General features: G+C 38.4%; 1 protein-coding gene across 1 annotated transcript in view; it reads left to right on the top strand.

Annotated features, from left to right (window-relative positions):
• The window catches only part of unc13a (unc-13 homolog A (C. elegans)), a 299,453-nt gene that overhangs the window by 266,036 nt on the left and 11,016 nt on the right, over positions 1-22,401 (top strand). Inside the window, exons 34-38 of the mRNA XM_060846583.1 lie at positions 1,450-1,479; positions 1,623-1,679; positions 2,316-2,396; positions 8,532-8,679; positions 17,643-17,735. Coding sequence (XP_060702566.1) covers positions 1,450-1,479; positions 1,623-1,679; positions 2,316-2,396; positions 8,532-8,679; positions 17,643-17,735 — 409 coding nt within the window. The remainder of the gene's footprint in view (positions 1-1,449; positions 1,480-1,622; positions 1,680-2,315; positions 2,397-8,531; positions 8,680-17,642; positions 17,736-22,401) is intronic.

Raw genomic sequence — 22,401 nt, 5'->3', positions numbered from 1 at the left:
GATTGCGCATGTGGTTTCATGAAGTTTATCTCAATCTGTAGCCCAGTGACCACTGCACCTATTTTGGATCCTTCTATCATCCTGTTTAATGCTATTTCAGTCCATGAGTGGTCTCAGATGTAAATCAGATGATGGAAATGAAAATTTGATAGTCTAGATCTTCTGCCACCATCATAACAAGTTTGCTTTGCTGTGTGCACAGTATGTATGCAAGTAGGTGCGTAAAAAGTAATTTAAACAATTTCCTAGAATATGTTTGTTTTGTGATCAGTGATGAAGCAATAGCACTCATCACTTATGTCAAAGAAAGCTGCCTACAGAGATCTCGCATGATCTCTGCAGGATGGATTTTACCTTTCTCCATGTTAATCTGTTTCTGGCACCAACCAAAAGGGATCTCTCTTGTCTAGCAAAAGTGAATTATCAACAAAGGTAAGTAGCTATTGACTTGGGATTATGATAGAAGTTGAAACCTTAAAAAAAATGTTTTATTAAAATGGGGTATGTTTATAATTAAGCCGAAATTTGATATTTAACAAATACCAGTTTCATTTTCCAGGGCCAGCAAAAGTGGCTCAATACATAAATTATTAACTGAATACACGATCAAAATCTTATGATGTGGAGGAGCCGGTGTTGGACTGGGGTGGACAAAGTTAAAAGTCACACAACACCAGGTTATAGTCCAACAAGTTAATTTGGAAGCACTAGCTTTTGGAGCGTTACTCCATCATCAGGTGGATATTTATATTCCACAACCACCTGATAAAGGAGCAGTCGTCCGAAAGCTGGTGCTTCTAAATAAACCTGTTAGACTATAACCTGGTGATGTGTGATTTTTGACTTGATGAAAATCTTAGTTGTACCTCATTCAACAAGCTAGAACTTTTCTGAAGGCAACAAAACTGACAAATAGAGCAAACGTTCATGTCATATGATTGCAAAAGCTTTCTACCTGTAGACAGCTATAGCATACTCTGGTTGAACATACAAATCTGGCGGCAACTTCTAGGATTCTGCATTTAACTGTGCATGTGAAAGGCACCAGAGGTCACTACAGTTTACAGTTGTAATAATAATAAAAGCTGTCAGTTTCACCATTGTTTCAACTGTAAGGTCTGGAGCATCACTTTGCATAAACACACTGCTTGTATTGCATTGTATGATTGTATTAGTGTTAGCCTAAGCAGTAATTTAAGCTTGAATTTGTAATCTTGTTTTTTTACACAACACATACTTATCACATGTTATGTTTTACACATATATATCCTTGACACATGAACAATTTTAATTTAATCACTTTACATTTCTATAACTTTCAGATATTTAAGGTAGATTTCTTTGATTTTGTCATTTCTATTTGTCAATTTCTCTCTGAATTTTTGTTGACAACTTTCTGCATTCAATTAATAAGCAATGTATGAAAAGTAATAAATACTCTCTTTTCAGGGAAGGGTGAAGCTTGTCTGTCACAGCGATGTAAGAAAATAATTTCAGTGTTGAATGTGTCTGTGACTGTATTTTGAAAATGTTTTGTGCAGTGAGAGATTGTAACTGTTGTTTTCAAACTATTGTTTATTTGAGTTTTGGCGTTCATTTATTTGTTTCTTTCTGTTTGAAAGGGCACACAGCTTATTTTTAACGCTGCAAAAGAACTGGGGCAACTTTCAAAGCTAAAGGTAGGAGTGTAATGCATCTTAATCCAAATCATTGCCCTCATAACATGCAATCATTTATCAAGTGTTTTCTACTGTTCCTGAAGTTCAGTGAACATTATAAATTTTATCATATCATTCAGTTTACTCATCAGTTTTTGTGGGGTGTTTAAATTTATAGGAGAGTACAAATTTTGTCTGAACTAATGTCTAAGCATGAAAATTAAATGACACCATGTCTTTCTTCTCTCTGGTTTCATTCCTCTCAGCCTCATATCATCTCCTAAGTTCTTCTTGTCTATGTATTATAATATATATTCTACTGGCTCAATATATTTGTAATAAGTAACTTGAAATAACTTCCTGTTTTCTTAACCTTACACCAATTAAACTGTTGCTCACCCAAGTTCCTTTCCTAGCCCTTTAGCGGTTGGAATGTTCAATGGTCAACATACAGCAAAAGAAATTGAAACTCAACAATATCCTTGGATTGTAGAAAATAAAGGGCCAATACTCAATAGAGGACTTAGGCTGTTTCTACTAGAAGAAGGAATTGCTTAAAGTTGATATGGAAAATTTAATGTTAGTTGTAGCAAGGCCATATGTTTTTAATTTGTTTTTTGTTTTATCTTTGGTTTATAAGGTCTTTTGTATTTTCAGGATCACATGGTCAGAGAAGAAGCCAAAAGTCTTTCCCCCAAGCAATGTGCTGTAGTGGAACTTGCACTAGATACTATTAAGGTAACAACTGGCATTTCTCGTTACTAAAAGTGTCAGCCCTGGATTTTTAATTATTGATATTGGACCCCAACATCAAGAGCCTGATGTCATAGCATGTCAGTGCCGGATAGCAACTTTCAAAATGATGGCCAATTTGTGGCGAGATGGCACTTCAGCTGTCCAATTAAAGTGGAGTGTTGAGCTCCTAATGCTGGAGGGCCAACATGAGATCCTCTGGCATGGAAGAATCAACATCACAGCAATCACAGTTGTGTGTTGCTGTTGGAGGTGTCCTCTGAAGAATCTTCAAAATGTTCAAATAAAAAGGGGCCACAATGTGGAGGACACAGGGGTCTATGGACTTTTTCAATGGGTGGCTACCACAAGTGCTGGCTGAACAGTCTGCTTCTAGCAGACTATTTCCATTCATCAGCTGGGTTTCAGCCTCAGCTGGTAGGCTGAGAATGTTGGTTGTGAAAACAGAAAAGCAGTTTTCTTGCCTTCCTTCTCCACCTTAGCCAATCTCCTCCCCAAACTATCCTCAAAGCAGCAGCTTGCAAAATTTTATGGAGACAAGCACATGTTGACAGGCTGGTAGGTGGTGAGGATCTACCAGTCCATCTTCCTCCTGCCCTACTGATAGGGCTGAATGAAAATTCAACTCATTGAACAAGGATACTTATTATTAAAATGCAGAACTTCCACAGGGGATAGCTAGAGTAACAGTCTATCAGAGTATAAGGCAATTAATAAAATAACATAAGATGGAATGATGTAGTAATAGATATTAATTAGTATTACAAATCAGATTATATTCAAATTTCAGTGGTACATATTTCTGTTCATTTTTTTTATTCAGTGCTATTGGGTACAATGTTGTATCAATACGAAAATTAAACTACCTTAATCGTAGTTAATCTGATCACCTGTAGAATTTATGCACTTGCATAATGCCATTTCATATGCATTCGTCTTTAGTTTGGGTTTATCTCATTTCTTTATTACGTTGTTATGTTGAATAAATATAATTATTGTAGCTGTTTTAATTTTGCATTATGTTTGAAAGTCTTGTAGAAAAATGAAGATCAAAAGTAATATTGGCCATTTGCCATTTGAACTTCAGTCTTAAATTTTTATCTGGTACTGTCCAAATTTGGCTGATTCTAGTGGCAGATTAAGTTTTTATTCAGGTTTTATAAAGTCGTTCAACCAATTGGAGTGATTAAATATAATTGATCAGTGATCACTCAATTGCTGTACTTTTAGCAAAAATTCCTGGAGAATATTGATGGACTTCAAATAATGATTTTGTCCTTTGTGAATCACTAGATGAACTAAGTGGGCAACATGATATCTTTAGTGTGATGAGATTTATATACTTTGTAAGCTGCTGCCTCTACACTTGCAACTAGCAAATATTAATTTTCAAAGCACAATAAGAAATAATTCAGTTTTCCAAAACTATTTAGTGGTGTTCTGACTCATTCCAAATGTTAGCAGTGAAGCAATAAATTGTTTTAAATAAACTACACCTTGTAATATTTTCAAAATAATTAAATGATTCAGTATGAAAACTTCCTACTTCCCTCCTTGACAACTTACTTTGCTGCCTATCTTGATATCATCAGAAAATTTAGCTACCATACATTCAGATCTCTCATCCAGACCATTGATATAGATTGTAAATAGTTGAGATCCCAGCACTGTTGCCTGTGGCACTCCACTAATTATTATATTTGCTAACCTGAAAAGGGTTCATTTATCTCTACACTCTGATTCCTGTTAGCAAAATTAACTTTTCTCTATGCTAATAAAAGCAAAATATGGCAGATGCTGGACATAGAAACAATTTTCTGAAGAAACTCAGCAAGCCTGGCAGCATTTGTAGGGAGAGAAACAGATTTAACCTTTTAAGTCCAGTGTGTTATTCTTGAAAAGTTCCTTCTGGAAATCCAAATATTACTACTGATTCCACTTTATTAACTGTTTTATCCTTAAAAAACTTTAGCAATTTTGTCAAAATTAGAATCAAAATTTTGTGATTAGAAATAATCCCTGATACACTTTGCACATTTGTCTTTCATCTTACCCTTGGCCATTGATTTGTCCAGACAATATGTGAATTAAAAACATCCATGAAGATTGTATTATCCATCTTGCTCGTCTCCATTATTTCTCGATTTATATTTTGTCCTTTAGTGAGGTGGTATTTCAGGGGCATATAGACAACTCTCATCTGTGGTTTCTTTCCCTCACTATTCCTTACCTCCACCCAGATTAATTCCACATTATAATTTATTACACCAACATTAATAGCCAGCATTTCAATTATGTCATATTTATTAACAATGCTATTCCACCTCCTTTCCCTTTTGTCTTTGCTTTTTGATCAAATAGAACAATACAGCGCAGAACAGGCCCTTCAGCCCTCGATGTTGCGCCAACCTGTGAACTATTCTCAGCTCGTCCCCCTACACTATCCCAAAATCATCCATGTGCTTATCTAAGGATTTTTTAAATCTCCCTAATGTGGCTAAGTTGACTACATTAGCAGGTAGGGCATTCCATGCCCTTACCACTCTCTGCGTAAAGAACCTGCCTCTGACATCTGTCTTAAATATATCACCTCTCAATTTGTAGTTATGCTCCATTGTACACGCTGACATCATCCTAGGAAAAAGATTTTCACTGTCTACCCTATCTAATCCTCTGATCATCTTTTATGTCTCTATCAAATTCCCTCTTAGCCTTCTTCTTGCCAATGAGAACAGGTTCAAGACTCTCAGCCTTTCCTCATAAGACCTTCCCTCCAGACCAGGCAACATCCTGGTAAATCTTCTCTGCACCTTTTCCAATGCTTCCACATCCTTCCCGAAATATGAGGACCAGAACTATACACAATATTCCAAGTGTGGCCACACCAGCGTTTTGTATAGTTGCAGCATGATATTGCGGCTCCAGAACTCAATCCCTCTACGAATGAAACCTAACACACCATACTTCTTAACAGCACTATCCACCTGGGTGACAACTTTCAGGGATTTATGTACATGGACTCCAAGATCCCTATGCACATCCAAGAACCTTTCCATTGACCCAGTACTCTGCCTTCCTGTTATTCTTCCCAAAATGCATCACCTCACATTTAGCTGCATTGAACTCCATTTGCCACCTCTCAGCCCAATTCTGCAGTTTATCCAAGTCCCCCTGCAATCTGCAACATTCTTCCACACTGTCCACTATTCCACCGACTTTAGTGTCATCTGCAAATTTACTAATCCATCCACCTATGCCTGCGTCTAAGTCATTTATAAAAATGACAAACAGCAGTGGTCCCAAACAGATCCCTGTGGCACACCACGAATAACTGGACTCCAGGCTGAATATTTTCCATCAACCACTACTTGCTGCCTTCTTTCAGAAAGCCAGTTTCTAATCAGAACTGCTAAATCACCCTCAATTCCATGCCTCTGCATTTTCTCCAACTGCCTACCATGTGGAACCTTATCAAAAGCTTTACTGAAGTCCATGTATACCATGTCAACTGCCCTACCCTCATCTACATGCTTGGTCACCTTCTCAAAAAAACTCAGAGGTTTGTGAGACATGACCTGCCCTTGATGAAACCATGTTGACTTTCTGAAATCAAATTGTTGCTTGCTGGATGACTATAAATCTTATCTCTTACAAACCTTTCCCAAACATTTCCTACCACAGAAGTAAGGCTCACTGGTCTATAATTACCTGGGTCATCTCTACTGCCCTTCATGAACAAGGGCACAACATTTGCAATCCTCCAGTCCTCTGGTACCAAACCTGTAGACAATGACAACTAAAATATCAAAGCCAAAGGCTCTACTGTCTCCCCCTAGCTTCCCAGAGAATCCTCGGATAAATTTCATCCAGTCCAGGGCACTTGTCTACTTTCACTCCTTCTAGAATTGATAACACCTGTTCGTAACTAACCTCGATCCTTTCTAGTCAAATATCTCATAACTCATTCTTCTCCTCTACAGTATTTGCTCCCCCCCCCCCCGCCAAGTGAAAACCGATGAGAAACTTTCATTTAACACCTCTCCGATCTCGACAGGGTCCACACTCAACTTCCCACTTCTGTCTTTGATTGGCCCTATTCTTACCCTAATCATCCTTTTATTCCTCACATACCTAGGGAAAGCTTTAGGGTTCTCCTTTATTCTATTTGCTAAAGACTGCTTGTGTCCTCTCTTTGCTCTTCTTAACTCTCTCTTTAAATCCTTCCCATCTGATCTATAACTCTCCATCACCTCACCTGAACCATCTTGCCTCATCAACACATAAGCCTCCTTCTTCTTCGTAACAAGAGATGCAATTTCTGTTGTAAACCACAGTTCCCTTACCTTATCACTTCCTCCCTGCTTGACAGGGACATACCTATCAAGGACACGCAATATCTGTTCCTTAAACCAGCTCCACATTTCCATTGTCTGCATCCCCTGCATTTTGCTACCCCATTCAATGCATCCTAATTCCTGCCTAATCGCATTATAATTGCCCTTTCCCCATCGATAACGTTTGACCTGAGGCATGTATCTATCCCTTTCCATCACTAAACTAAATGTAACTGAATTATGGTCATTCTCTCCAAAGTGCTCACCTACAACTAAATCAAACACCTGGCCTGGTTCATTACCAAACACCAGATCCGATGTGGCCTCCCTCTTGTCGGCCCTTCAACATACTGTGTCAGGAAATCCTCCTGTACACATTGGACAACAACTGATTCATCCGATGTACTAGAGTTATAGCATTTCCAGTCAATGTTGGGGAAGTTAAAGTCCCCCATAATGACCACCCTGTTCCTTTCACTCCTACCCAGAATAATGTTGCTAATCCTCTCTTCCACCTCCCTGGAACTCTGCAGAGGCCGATAAAAAACTCCAAGCAGTGTGACCTCTCCTCTCCTGTTTCTAACCTCAGTCCAACTACCTCAGTAGACGAGTCCTCATCAAAAGGTTCTCTCAGCCACCGTTATACTATCCATGACTAACAAGGCCATGCCTCCCTGCCGCGCCCCCCCCCCCCCCCCCCCTTACCCCCTTGCCTGTTCTTAATGAAAGATCTAAACCCTGGAACCTGCAACATCCATTCCTCACCATGCTCTACCCATGTCTCCGAAATAGCTACAACATCGAAGTCCCGGGTACCTATCCGTGCTACAAGCTCACTTACCTTATTTCGGATACTTCTAGCGTTGAGGTAGACACACTTCAAACCACTTCGCTGTCTGCCAGCACATTCCTGTGACCCTGAAATTCTGTCCCTGTCCTTCCTACTCTCATCCTCCTGTGCACTGCACTTACACCTCTGGTTGCCATCCCCCTGCTGAGCTGTCCTTGAAAAAGGAGTTCCATGCTGTGTGCTTTCAGCTCAGGAGCTTTAAATTTTGACTGTCTACCGTTTTTAGTAATTTTGAATCTACTATTCTGTACCTCGAGCTCTCTTATTTAGACTTTTTTTAAGTTACTGTCAATTGAACCCTCCCCAACCCACCAATCAGTTTCAAGCAATATCTGCAATCCTCCTGAGAGGACTCAACAGGTTATCATTCTGGGTATAGTTCTAATAAGTCTGACCCATCTCAGTCCTAATGCCAGTGCCATTTGAACCTCAACCTCAACTAATTTCTCCTGCACTAATCTTTGAGCTGTGCACTGAAGGGAGGGAGAGATTATGGGAGAATAGTTGAAAGTGACTCTGGAGAGAAAGTATAATGGATTGAGATGGAGAATTAAAAGAATCATTTCAAATTATAATAGATTTTTATACAACATACAAGCTAACTATTTTAATATAGACTATCTAGAGAGAAGCTGCAAAGGAATCCATTTGAATCATTTGCCTTGTTCACGTACAACTCCACATTGCAGCTGTTTACTGTAATTTTATTTCTCGCTCATTGTTAATGATATTTCAGTGTTCATCCAATCTTTCTGAAAAATTGTGATTGACTTCATTTTCATCATTACAGTTCAGATGACTTTTGTAATATAGATAATAGTCATGTTGACAAAAAGGAATAATTGTCCTTGGCTTGATTTGATATATCATATTAAGCTTTAGGTTTGTGATATTCAGTAAGATTCATTGAGTTAACTGAGGTATTAAATGATTTAGCAATATTTCCATGCTGGTGGAGTTGGCCTGAAGAAGACCTTTTTAGAAAAGAGCCCAGATCTGCAGTCTCTACGGTATGCTCTGTCACTGTACACGCAGGCTACTGACACCCTGATTAAAACATTTATCCAGTCTCAGTCATCTCAGGGTAAGTACAGTTTCAATTGATCTGTTTCTCTGCTAGATGTATGTTAGCCTCCAAACAGTCTTATTGTTTTAGTTCATTTTTATTGCATGTTCTGTACTAGTTAGATACTTTTAACAACTATAGGAACTAATTATTATTAAAGCTTACTATAACTGACCACATTAATAGATATTAAATGCTCCATTCTAGGAACAAATATACTGAGATAAAACAAGCACCTGAATTACGTGAATTGCTGTTGTTGATTTGTCTGTGGTTTCTACTTTGACCCTTCTTTGGTTGAAACATAGTTGCATTGATATATTCCTCAAGACCATAACGGTGGGATTTATATTTGTAATTTGAGTGAAATGTTTGCAAACCTAAAACAATAAAGGGATACAAGAATATAAGTATTTGTTTTTTTTAATACTTTAAATTTAATTAGGAAATAATTAAATTTTCATAAATGTTAATGTGGTTTGTAAAGGAAACAACTATATTCTATGCAGTTATGCCACAGAAAAGTGTGAAAAATCAAAACTGTTTTTTGAAGATATTACACAGTCAACTGCCAACAATTTTGTAGAGTTGCAATTAATTTATTTTGTTAAGCAAATCTGTATATAAATAATATTTATTCATCAAGACAAATCTTTCATTGATGATGCTGTTATTCGGCTCTTGAGAAAGCTCTGACTTACAGACTTCAGTTAGTTAATTAGACTATGCAATCTTTTTTATATCTTTTATCTGGTATTTATTTGGTGAACATGAGAAAAGCAGCTCTAAAAAGTAAGGTATTCATAGGAAATTGTCGACTGGGAGTAGATACAAGCAGAAATAGCTCAGCAACTTCCAAACATAGTCCTTTTCTGATTGTGCAAATATATTTATGATAATTTGAATGATAAGTTTCTAGTTTTTCAATACTTGTATCTAGATATATTGCAATCTTACTAACCTTTGAATATAGCTTTCTATCCAAAATTGCACTCTGAATACTTATTTGAGTACTGCCAAATACAAAGTCCACCATTAACTCATGCATTCAGGCAATACATTTTTATATATTTCAACATGTGATTATTAATAACTAGAAAATAATTTCTTAGCCAGACATTGACTATTGATACAGATCTTGAAGGATACTTGAATAAACCCCACCCCTGGATTACTTTGCTGTCAATGCAAGGCAAGATTGTTAATATCAGTTAATTACTTCAATATTCTAAAGGACTTAAAATAATATGCAATGTGTTCAAACCATACATTTTTGCTGTTTAAGAGATATTGGATCACATATAATTAAGGTTTGTCATTTTTTAAAAAATCATAATTATTTAGAAAACTTAAGTGTTCAAATGCACTGTTCAAATAGCAAAATTCGGAAGTCTGGTGATTGGAAAGGCAGATATTTTTGGGAACAAAAAAAATGAATGTGTGTTTGCATGTTAGTGGCAGTTCCATAAACATTTCAGTGACTATCACTGCAAGCTAATCCACAGATCATGAATTAAAAAAAAGAGAAAATCAGCAGGTCTGGCAGGTCTGAGGAGACAGGAAACAGTAAACATTTTGGGGTTAGTATGAATTTGCTCAAGACTACTTCTTCAGCACTTCATGTTTTTGTTCAGATTTCCAGCATTTGCAGTACTTTGCTTTAATTTGAGTGTTTAATCCATAGATTGAGTGAAATCTCTCAGTGCACTGCAAATCAGTTGGTATTCACTGTATGTCAACTAATCCACCCCTTAGAGGTGACCTGTAGAGATTCACCAACAAGTAAACAAAATAACAGAGTATCTTGTTATTTTGGCTAGACTTGGCACAACTCATTTTCACTGCAGCCATGTCATTAACACTTGATAACATAGTTTTGCTGAAGCTGAGAGCAATGGAAAATACTCAGCTAAGCAGCCATGTAGTTCCTTTATTTTGTTACCTCATGACCCAGATCATCCAAAGTTGAAAACCTTATTTCCAACCTGGATTGGACAAGAGAAATGCACTTTGAAGAAATTTCTGTACGAATGTTTGACTCAGGACCTTCCCAACTGGTCTAGTCTAGCCAGGCTAGGAATCCACAACCAGTGCTGTGTATACTGGCATTGAAACCATGCACATCCTTTTTTTTTAATATATTAGCTGTCATATTCCAAGATTAAAAAGGTCCTGACAACAGCAAAGAGAAAGTAAACATTTAATTAAATGAGTGATGGGGGAAGGCTGCCAGGTGGCTGAGGAGTTAGAGGTATCAATAGCTTATGGGGTTTAAGATGGTAGACAAATGGGGATGGAGTGTATTGTCAGTGATGAAGCAGGATGCCAGATAGATAAGGAGAGTGGTAGGGTACATGGATGAGTGTTTATGGGTAGCTCTGGGGAGTGGTCAGATGAAGGGGGTGGTCTTGGGGATCAGGAGGCATTGGATGGATAGTTCAGGTCTGTGTCAAATTAGGGAATGTAGTGTTGAATCGAAGGACAGAGTGTTGCATGTCTGCAGGAGTTCTAGCAGGGTGGGAGGTGTTCAGACTTGGGTAGTTTGAATGGTCAGATCAGATCCTGTGTGAAGGGGTGTCTGATTGGGTCCAGAGCAGTTTGGATTTCACATTTTCTCATGGCATGAGGTCAAACATGGACAAGAAAACTGGTTAATTACCTCCCATGCCCTCCCTCAAATGATGGATCATTGCTGCTCCATGTTAAACTGAGGGTAGCAATGCCAGAGAATGTTGTGAGTGGTCATCTTCAAATGAAATCACCAAGAGTGGTTTGGTTACACCCCACACTTTGCTGTATGGCCTTGACCTAATAGAAATAGCTGCCAAACTGGGCCTGTGGCAAGTAGCAAGGGAATAAACCAGACGGAGTTACCTTCTGGTCCTCACCTTCACCACTCTACCCATCACAAATGCAACTGTTCTTGACGGTATTAGAGATGCCTCACAGTCAGTATGAAAATGAGGTCACATTTTAACATCGAGGACTTCTGCTATAGCCATGCTAAATGGAACAGATTTGGAATATATTGTGCAGCTCAAAATTGGACACCCATTAACCTCATGAGCCAGAATATTCCTTATTCTCTCATTCCATTAAGATCAGGATCAAACCTGTTTAGTGAAGAACATAGGAGAACATGCTAGGAACAGTACTGAGGTATAGACAAAACTGTAGATGCTGGAATCAAAGGTAGACAAGCAGGAGGCTGGAAGAACACAGCAAGCCAGGCGGCATCAGGAGGTGGAGAAATCAACATTACAGATATAACCCTTCATAAATGGAGGTGGGAGTAGGGGGAGCTGCAGATAAAGGGGGGGGGTGGGGGGAGATAGGGAGGGTGTTTTGGGTGGGGAGAGGGACAGATTGGTGAGGTAGTGATAGGTGAACACAGGTGGTGAGTATAACTGGTTTGGTCAATGGGAGGAATTAAGCCACTTGGTAGATGGAAGGAATGGGCAATGACTGAGAGGAAACTTAAATTAAAGGGTACGTTTCACCAAGCATCTCAGCCAGGCCACCCTGACCTCCCAGTCAACATTTATTTCAGTTCCCCTTTCCATTCCCTCTCCGACATGTCCATCCTCAGACTCCTCCATTGCCACAATGAATCAGACCGCAAATTGGAGGAACACCACCTTATCTTCCACCTGGGCAGACTACAGCCTGGAGGTGACAACAGCTGAGCTCTCCAATTTCAAATAGCCTCCCTTTCCATCCCACAAGTATCTTTCCAGCCCCCCTCCACCCTTCCATTCCTTCCAGCTACCAACTGGATTCATTCCTCCAACTAGGTCGTACCCACCATCTGTGTTGGCCTATCACTACCTCACCACTCTGTCAATCTTGTAAAACTCACGGGACTAATTCTAAACAGTGGAATTGGATGATCCACCTCTTCTTCATCCTGAGGTCACCAAGACCACAGATGGCCATCTTTATCCAACTCAATGCACTCACTCAACATGATAGAGAAGTAGTTAACACTAGACACAGCAAGGTTACAGGCCCTCACAACATTCAGGTTATATTATTGAAGACTTGAGCTCCAGCATTAACCAGGACCTTATCCAAGATACAGCTAGGACACTGGCATCTATTTGACGATGTGGAAAATTGTCCTGTACACCCTGTCTAAAAAAAGGATGACTTTGATCCAGCCAATTGCTTACCTATTAATACACACTCAATCAGCAGCAAAACAATGGAAGGCATGGCCAACAATGCAATCAACTGGCACCTATTCACTGATGCTGCTCTCGTGTACTCTGTTTGGGTTCCACTAGGGCCACTTATTTAGCTCCAGATCTTATTACCACATTAGTCTAAATCACCAAAGCAAAAATCATTATAATTGGAAACCTCCAATTGCTTAGATGAATATAGATCCAACAATACCTAAGCTCAACACCATCCAGGACAAAGCAACCCAGCCTAGCAGTACCCCATCCAATACCTTAAATATCCCTCCCTCCAATAATGTATTGTGGCATCTACAAGGTACATTGCAGCAACCCGGTAAGGAGGTAGCTTCCAAATCTATGACCTCTATCACCTGAAGGAACAAGGACAGTAGGTACTAGAAACACCACCACTTGCAAGTTTTCTTTCAAGTTGCTCATCATCCAGACTTGGAATATAAGGTTTGCTTCACTGTGCTGATTCAAAATCCTGGAACTTTCTCCCTCAGCACATGAACAGCAACAGTTCAAGACAGTGGAGGCTGACCCTGACAGTGATACTCAAACACACAAAACCACACTTTATTTACAATAAAGCATAAAATATTTGAATTAATAACAAGCACATTATAATTACAGACTTAAGAAACTTTATATATTGAAATCTTTAAATGGTGGTTGCAACAGTTCGGATAGTCTTTCTCCAGTTTTGTAAATGTCAAAACATTAGTTTAAATTATAATTATTTTGTAAACATTCAATTCAGTTTTGACTAAACTGAACTAAATTACTAAATTTGGAAAAAAAGTATATTTCTAAATTCCTATTAAAACTAACAATCGAATAGTGTTTGATCAAACAGAACAAAACTCCACTTACTGATCACCTCTTAATCATAATTCTTGAAGCTGTTAACTGCCTGTATTATGTTGTTTTGACCTCAATTCACTTTAATGTATAAAGCTCTATCAAAATACAGTTAAGAGATTGGAATTAAGTTTACCCAATAGATGGAAGTGGAGTCTTGAATGATGCAGTAAAATGCAGCAAGACTATAGCGATATTTGAACTAACAGAAATGTGTTTGTATATGAGTTTTGCAGGAATGTCAACAAAGAGGTTTGAAACCAGCCACAAAAAGGGTGTATGCAAGATATGTAGGTAGATGAACATCCAAAAGAGGATAAAGCAAGGCGGGGAGTGTACTTAAGCGACCACCAACCCAAAATTGGACATTCTTAATTTTGAACCACGTCCGGTAAAATTGGACCTGTCAGACAATTGGCCATACTGGAAAAAAATAGCAGCCAGCAGTTATCGGCTTCAGAGAACAGTGGAAACCAAGGTCAAAGAGATACAAAAGTTTGAGGGGAATCAATTACATTCAGCCCAAGGGTTGTGTTTTGGAGAAGTATCATCAGACTTGCTAGCACCTTGACCTCCAGCCAATACCTTAGGATGTACAATTTATACTCGCCTGACATGGCAACAAGTAAAGGGTGTTGGCGCAACCTCATTGGATGTTTTGCAGTCTACTCATAACCCCATTGACCAAAGGCCACAGAACCTTCAGGAATATCTGGGGTGAAGGGAGATAAAGCATGCACCTGGAAGCCACCCCCCTCAGTGAAGACCCGCAGCAAGACTCAGGACAGAAAACCATACAGCAACCCAAGACCAAGGAGAAGATCCACCTTGACCTGCGAGACTGACCTTCATGGAAGAGAGCCAGTACTACATCAGAGAGGAAAAAGATTCCAATGGCTAAGCTCAAACATGTGGATCATTGTGGTTACTATTATCTTTCAAACAGAGCTATATAAAGAAGAAATATTGTTGGAATTTAAACCACAAACTGAGTCCCTTTGTTCACCTCACCAATAAGCACTTGGATAATGTGTTTTTAATACATAAACTGGCTGAATTGTCCAAAGCGTAGACAATAGGAGGAATTCAAGAGCCTAAGGCTTAGGCAATTGAGAACACACTAATCAGTCAAGGAGTTTATGGAATAGTGAATGTAAAAAATACTAGAATCTGAATGTTGTCTCAAAAGGTTGTATGCTGAAGGAGGTTACAAAAAAAAGAGAGAGACTGTAAAAGGGGTTTGAAACTCACTATGAATATTTTAAAATCAAGGCACTGTTAGACCAGGAGTCAAACTAAGTCACTCTGCGTTAGGGTGAAGCATGACTTCAAGCACAGTAAAGAGAGTTTGTGTATTAAGTTTATATAGAATGGAGACAGGAAGCCAGCCAAGACAACATTCTAATAAAGTCTTGAGGTAGCATAGACTGACCAACAGTTTCAGCAATAGATTAGTTGTACAGTGGAAATGGACAATGTTACAGAGATGTAAGTAGGCAATTTTGGTCATGGAGTGTTTGTGATCAGAAGTTCATCTTGCTATCACATCTAAGTTGCATAAGGTCCATCTTAATCTCAGTCCAGGGAGAGGGATGGAGTTGATGGTAGGAGAGAAAGTTTGTTGCAATATTCTGAAGATAATGACTTAATTATTCTCAATATTTAATTGGATAAAATGCCTGCTCATCCAGGATTAGATGTCAGATAACCAGCGTAACCAATTAGAAAATGGAGGGGATGGGAGAGGTACTATTTAGATAGGACTGGGTATCTTCAATGAAGATGTGGAACCTGGTGGTTTCTGAGGTGAACTAGTGTAGATACCCTTGAGACAGATTAATTGCTGTTAAGTCGAAAGGTCATCTTTGGATGCTGTTACAAGAAATGGAGGTTACATCTCAACCCAAGATACCATACCGCACAAATTTAATGGCTTTTAATTAACACTTCAGGGGAGATTAATAGAAATTTCCCAACATGTAAACTGAATTTTTTCCTTGTAAAAAGATAGTATTTCAACTGATTGTAAGATGATAACATTTCTCTGAGGAATTAATCATCAAAGAAAGATGCTGGACATAAAAGTGAAGCAAAAATTTATTGGAGATAATCATGTTAGTATGCCATTGCTTACATGTCATTACTGTAACAAAAACATGCTGTAATGTCTTCTTACACAATGTATAATCTCTTGTCCTAATTTGTAATGTGTTTAAAGGTCAAATGTCAATGCTTTAAAAGTTGATCTTTATCAAATTTTGCAACTTAGTGTTAGAATTTGCAAAGAAGGGGCAAAAAAAGCAACTTGTTCCAAGAATTAAGAAATAAAACTTAACAGGTTGACTTTGAAATTATCATAAAGATAAAACTTTACTTGTTCCCAGTTCATTTTTAGTCTCCAACCTGAAGGAATTACAGACATAAAAAGTATTCTTAGACCCAGCTAAACATCAATAAGGTCACCTTATTTGACAATTGAAACAGATTTGGATGTTAATTAATTGAGGTTTTTTGCTAAAATATCATAATGTAATAATGAACATTTTAACAAATTTTATGTAGAAATTTGCTTTCATTTATTTCATGCTTTTATGATGCAAAATTATTCAAATTTCTCCATAATTCAAAATATTTAGTGTTTATATTGGACATCTGGAAAAGTCAATCCACAATGCTTGCTGCCAAACTGCTTGTGTTTTATTTTGAAAATATAAAGTATGGTAGTAGCAAGTAAGTATAAATGTCCTTTCAAGAGATTGTGATGTGAATCTATGTAAAATGCATATTTAATTGAATAAAATTATAGAACAGCTTATCTATTAATTTGTTGAGTCTGCTAAATATCCATAGCATTAATAGAAGAATGTTTGGATTGAATATCCTATTAATAGTCCAAGTCAAAGATCACATGAACCAATCAATAATCTTGACTTAAAAGTTGCCATCAAGAAATGTGAAATGATTTTCAGCATTGTCATTTGACCTTTGTAGATCTTTGTCTTAAGTGCTGGCAGCCTATGAGTGTCTGAACTGTTTTTTCTGATAATATTCATTTGTCTAAATATGTTTGTTAGGTTAACTGCTCTGTCTGTCTCTTATATGTATTCTCACTTCAGTTTCTTCTTCCTTTCATTTTCGCCTGCTGTCTGGCTTTGATTTCACAACTCAGTGCATGGTGGGAAGGGTATTAGGTTTACCCATAGCGAGGAGGTTTATCCCGAAAAGGGTACGTTTGAGCATAATGTTGCCAATAATGGCAGCATTAGATTGCCCGGGCTTGAAACAACTGTTCAGCTGATGTCAAAGTGGAACTTTCAAGAATCTAGTACTCAACCCCCAAATTGAGTAGTCCTGTGCATGTTTTTGTAGCATGCAGCTTCCTACAGAAAAATCACAGTAGAAATAGATAACCTTTTCATTTGGCTAAAAGGAAATGTGTTTGCAAGAGCCTGAAATGGAATTGCCTCTGAAATAATATATTCAGTTTGTAAGGAGAAAGGAAAAAAAGTTGGAATATCTGCTGGGGAGCAGAAGCACTACCATGTTCTTAAAAATCTACTGGTTTAAGCACAACTTGGATTTATTGTCGAAGTTTAAAATAATTTTAACTGTAATTTGACTCCCAGCAAACTGAATTACTACGTTTGTCATGCAGATTCGAATGTAGACTGGTGTCTGTTATTTGTAATTGCATCAAACTCGGAGCAGAACCAGTGGCATTTATAATGGCTGAAAATTTGCTTGCACTGGGATAATTGGGGAGGAAAGGTTTTCAATTGGATGAGTTTAAGCATGTGACTTATTGAACTGCCCTGTTACTAAATTAAGCCCTTTACTGGGGCTCACTTCGCATATAGTGAGTCTTGCACTGAATGCTGTGTAAAGTTGATTATCATTAAGTGGTCTTTAGATTTTAAATCTATTAATCCATAGGATCTGGTGTGGATGATCCAGTAGGAGAAGTGTCCATCCATGTGGAACTTTTCACTCATCCAGGAACCGGAGAACACAAGATCACAGTTAAAGGTTGGTTAGAATGAACTAACTGTAATATAACTTGAAAATAAAGTTTATGAATATAAGATTAAAACCTGCATCCTCCAAATATCTTAACAAGTAGAATTACTACAAATGTAAAATTCAAGTACTATGGGAGCTGCCTTTCAGAGTGAAATTAGAATCTTGTAGACTAATTAAATGAATACATACTGTATTGTGTGTTATGCCATTAACATGTTAGACCATACTTGCAATCATTGTTTAGTAGAGCTAGATTGTGGAAACTTATCTATTAAGAGTACAGCTTTTCTCTTTTTGGATCTAAAATATCTGTCTGACAAAACTGCAACTGGAAAATCTTAGAACCCATCAGCTCTCCATGTATTGAAGGCAGTATATCACTATGGTGCTGGGTGACTGCAAAAAATGTGCTGTCTTGGTTATTTCCTCAGACTTTATGCAGGAAGAATATTTATGATAGCTGAGGTAAAAGTTTGAATCAATGAATAGCATATTGCAAGGAAGTAATCAGTATAAAGAGACAGAAGTCAATTTCCTAGATAATAAAGCCAAAGATACAAGGATAATGCAGGAAATGGCACTGAGGGAGAAGATCTGCCATAATGAAGTTGAATAAGAGAAACATTGTGGGATTGAATTGGCTTACTCCTACTTCTATTCCTATATTAAATGCTGATTTGTTTCACTTCTTGTTTAAACAAATCTGTGAACATCTGAAATAGCTATTTACTGGATTAGAGAATCTAAAAACCTTTGGCAAGTTTGGTGTATTGTGAAATCAAAATATAAGGTCACAAATGTCAACACTGCACAAATTACAGCTGGAAGATTTTCAATCACTAGTCAACCACATTGCTAAGATGTCACTTCAGCCATAAAGCAGAAAGATAATTAAAAGTGACAAGCTGTATTGATCCACACTAGTCACAAAGGAATCAATAATGCCAGTAAAATCCAGCTGCAAGATTTACAGCAACCAGTATTATACGAGGGCCCTGATGTTGACTCATTTCTGGGAAACACCCAACAGTAGAGAATTATTTTTCCTTCTGTCCCGGACTCATTTTCAGTCCACCAAGACAGACAAAATTGGCTAGTATGAAGCCAAAGTTTAGCAAAAAGCCAATGGGAAGTTTCTCAGTGAGCAAAAAGTGAGCTAGAGATTGCAGTGTCATGAAATTCCACATAGATAATTGGTAGACAACTAAAACATTTTGGAAATCCATGATAATGAGAATGTATATAAACTTAAGTCTTTGCATTTTATGACTTCTTTCTATATTTGAAGCTGTAAGAGTTGCCAGTTTTCACCCCAGGTTATTTAACTTTGTTTAGCATGTTGTTGCTTCCCCATTGTTCCTCACATTTTCTTTCTTCCCCCAGACTCAGCTCTTGCTAATAGACAGATTGTCCCTAGAATCAGGCGCACCCACCTAATTATGGTTTGGAAATAAATAAATAAATATTCTTTACCTGCTACACTTTCATAGCTTGAGTATTAGAGAGTGAATAAATTTAGTTGCAGGCTCCATAGTTGCTAATCAACTTAATGTAGACCTTAAACCAAAAATCTTTGAGACAGTGAATAATGAATATCCTTGTATTATAGACAATATTGCATACAGAGACCTGGTGTACTTTAAGTGGACCAGGTAGTATTAATTATTTTATATTTAGAAATTCAGGTTGTGATTTTGTTTGCTGAGCTAGGTGGTTTGTTTTCAGGCATTTCATCACTATGGTAGGGATCATCATCAGTGAGCCTCCATTGAAGCACTGATGTTATGTCCCACTTTATATATGTGTGTGTCTTGGTCTCTTAAAGGTGTGTGATATCATTTCCAGTTCTCTTTCTCAGAGGTTGGTAAAAGGGGTCTGTATCGATGTGTTTATTGATGGAGTTCCGGTTTGAATGCCAGGCCTCCAGGAATTCCCGAGGGTGTCTCTGTTTACCCTTTCCCAGGATGGATGTGTTGTCCCAGTTGAAGTGGTGTCCTTCATCTCTTTGTGAGAATACTAATGATAGTGGGTCATGTCTTTTGGTGGCTAGTTGATGCTTGTACATCCTGGTGGCTAGTTTTCTCAGACCAAGGCACACACATAGAAAGTGGGACATAACACCAGTGCTTCACCAGAGGCTCACTGATGTTACCTAGCAGTGACAAAATGTCTGAAAACAAACCTTCCAGCTCAGCGAGCAAACTTATAATCTGAAACTCAACCTGAACTACAAATCTTCTCAAAAATCGCAAACTTAAAAATTCAGTTCAGATGTTAAGAAGAATCTGTCTAATTTAGATCAGAACTAAGAAAAAGTTAGGATTTAATTGGATTTGAACAAGGAGTGATCGATTACATCATTACCTTTTTCCAGATCTAGTAAAAGATCAATTGGCCTGAAATGTAAGCCAATGGTTTTTGATTTTTCTTTAAAAAAGTGTGCAGATGTAACTGCTACTTTGCATGTTCAACACTGCCCCATTGATGAGAGCTGACCAGATCATCTGCCTATTAATTCAATAAGGGCTTATATGCAGATTGAGGACAAGATTCATACATAAGATGCCTTCACAATGGTGTGCCAGGTCACCAGAATCTGCCAGCTCGCGTTTAGTAGCTTTTGGGTTCTAAGGATTGCCTATCAAGACCTACTCAGAAGGAGATCCAGGAGTGAAGTTTATATCCTTCTCATTGGAGTTGTGGGAAGAGGAGTTAAAGTGAGATCAGAAGCAGGCCTCTTATTGAGGTCACCCTCTTGCCTATGATTGTCCTCATATTTGCACAGTTGGAATCCCTCCTACCCATCTCAAAATTGATGGACAGGTCATCCTGGTTTCCCACCTGAGAAGCTTACCACCTTTCTCCCATGCAAGGGAGGCAGGCAATTGCAAGACTGATGAGTTACAAGTACTTGCAGAGCCCTTAATTGAACACTCAAGTGCACCCTGGATCTTCTCACCCACCATTAATTGCAGAGGCAGCAAGACAAACTTGCCCAATTACATCCCCCTCTTGCCATAAGACCATAAAGACATATGTCAATACCTTCAAATGTTGTGAAAATGCTGCTTGTGAATTCTGTTGATCTCCGCACAGGTGCTACGTGACCTGCTGAATATTTCTAGCATTGTGTTTTTATAACGTAGGCTGCAATAGAAAAGATTAACTATATACTTATATATTGTATCATCTTAAATGGCAGTTAATAGTCCAGGGTGCCACGAATGCTGTCCATGCTTTTTGGAAACAATTTTACTCAGAAAACATTTCTGATAAACTTTTGCAATGATTTGAGGGGGTCTTTTCTGCCTAACTGTACACTCTGCGTGTTCTGAAATAAAGAGATGGTATTTAAATCTATGGTGTACATGGTGCAAGCTTAGAGCTAGAACAAAGTTATTATCTCTGATTTGTTACCTGTGCCATGTGCTAGCGAGGCAAGGAATAGGGAGAGAGGAGTTGAACATGTGGCTACAGAGGGGAGGTAGGGGGAGGATTTTAGATAACCTGAATAATTGGGGCTCTTTCTGGGGAAGGTGGGCCCTCTAAATGAGGTGGTGCACACCTGAACCAGATGGGTACCAATATCCTGGGGGAAATTTGCTAATGCTCTTCGGCAGAATTTAAATTAATTTAGCAGGGGGATGGGAACCTAAATTGTAGTTCCAGTGTCCAAGAGGTTGGGTAGTGAGGTCAAAAATATGGTCTTAAGGCTTTAAGAGTGCACTGGCAAGCAGGAAAGTGGTTTAAAGTTTACTTCAAAGCTAGGAGCATCTGGAATAAGGTGGGTGAACTTGCAGCATGGATTGGTACCTGGGACTTTGATGTGGCTATTTCGGAAATACGGATAGAGCAGGGACAGGAATGGTTGTTGCAGGTTCCAGGATTTAGATGTTTCAGTAAGAACAGAGAAGATGGTAAAAGAGGGGGAGGTATGGCATCGTTAGTCAAGGACAGTATTATGGTGGCAGAAAGGATGCTTGAGGTCTCGTCTACTGAGGTAGTATGGGCTAAGGTTAGAAACAGGAGAGGTCACCCTTTTGGGAGTATTCTATAGGTCCCAGAGTAGTTCCAGAGATGCAGAGGAAAGGATAGCAAAGATGATTCTGCATAGGAGCAAGAGTAAACTGGGTAGCTATTATGGAGGACTTTAGCATTTCCATTCAATATTTGGAAAGTTATAGTTAGAGTACTTTAGATGGGTCAGTTTTTGTCCAATGAGTGCAGGAGAGTTTCCTGGCACAGTATGTCGACAGGCCAACAAGGGGGCGAGGCTACATTAGATTTGGTACTGAGTAACGAACCTGGTCTGGTGTTACATTTGGAGTTAGGTGAGCACTTTGATGATAGTGACCACAATTGGATTATGTTCACTTTAGCGATGGAAAGAGACAGGTATATACTGCAGGGCAAGAGTTATAGCTGGGGGAAATGCAATGATGATGTAATTAGGCAGGATTTAGGATGCATAGGATGGGGAAGAAAACTAGAGAGCTTGGGCACAATTGAAACGTGGAACTTATCAAGGACACACAGTAGCTGTTCCTTGAAGTACATACTTGTCAAGCAGGGAGAAAGTGGTCGAGTGAAGGGGCCATAGTTTACTAAAGAAGTTGAACGAGTTGTCAGAGGAAGGTGGCAGCTTATGTTAGGAGAAGATGTGAAGGCTCAG

Source organism: Hemiscyllium ocellatum, chromosome 28 (genome assembly GCF_020745735.1).
Source record: "Hemiscyllium ocellatum isolate sHemOce1 chromosome 28, sHemOce1.pat.X.cur, whole genome shotgun sequence".
NCBI lineage: Eukaryota > Metazoa > Chordata > Chondrichthyes > Orectolobiformes > Hemiscylliidae > Hemiscyllium > Hemiscyllium ocellatum.
Note: the sequence above shows the minus strand (reverse complement) of the source record. Positions and strands in the feature narration are given on the sequence as shown.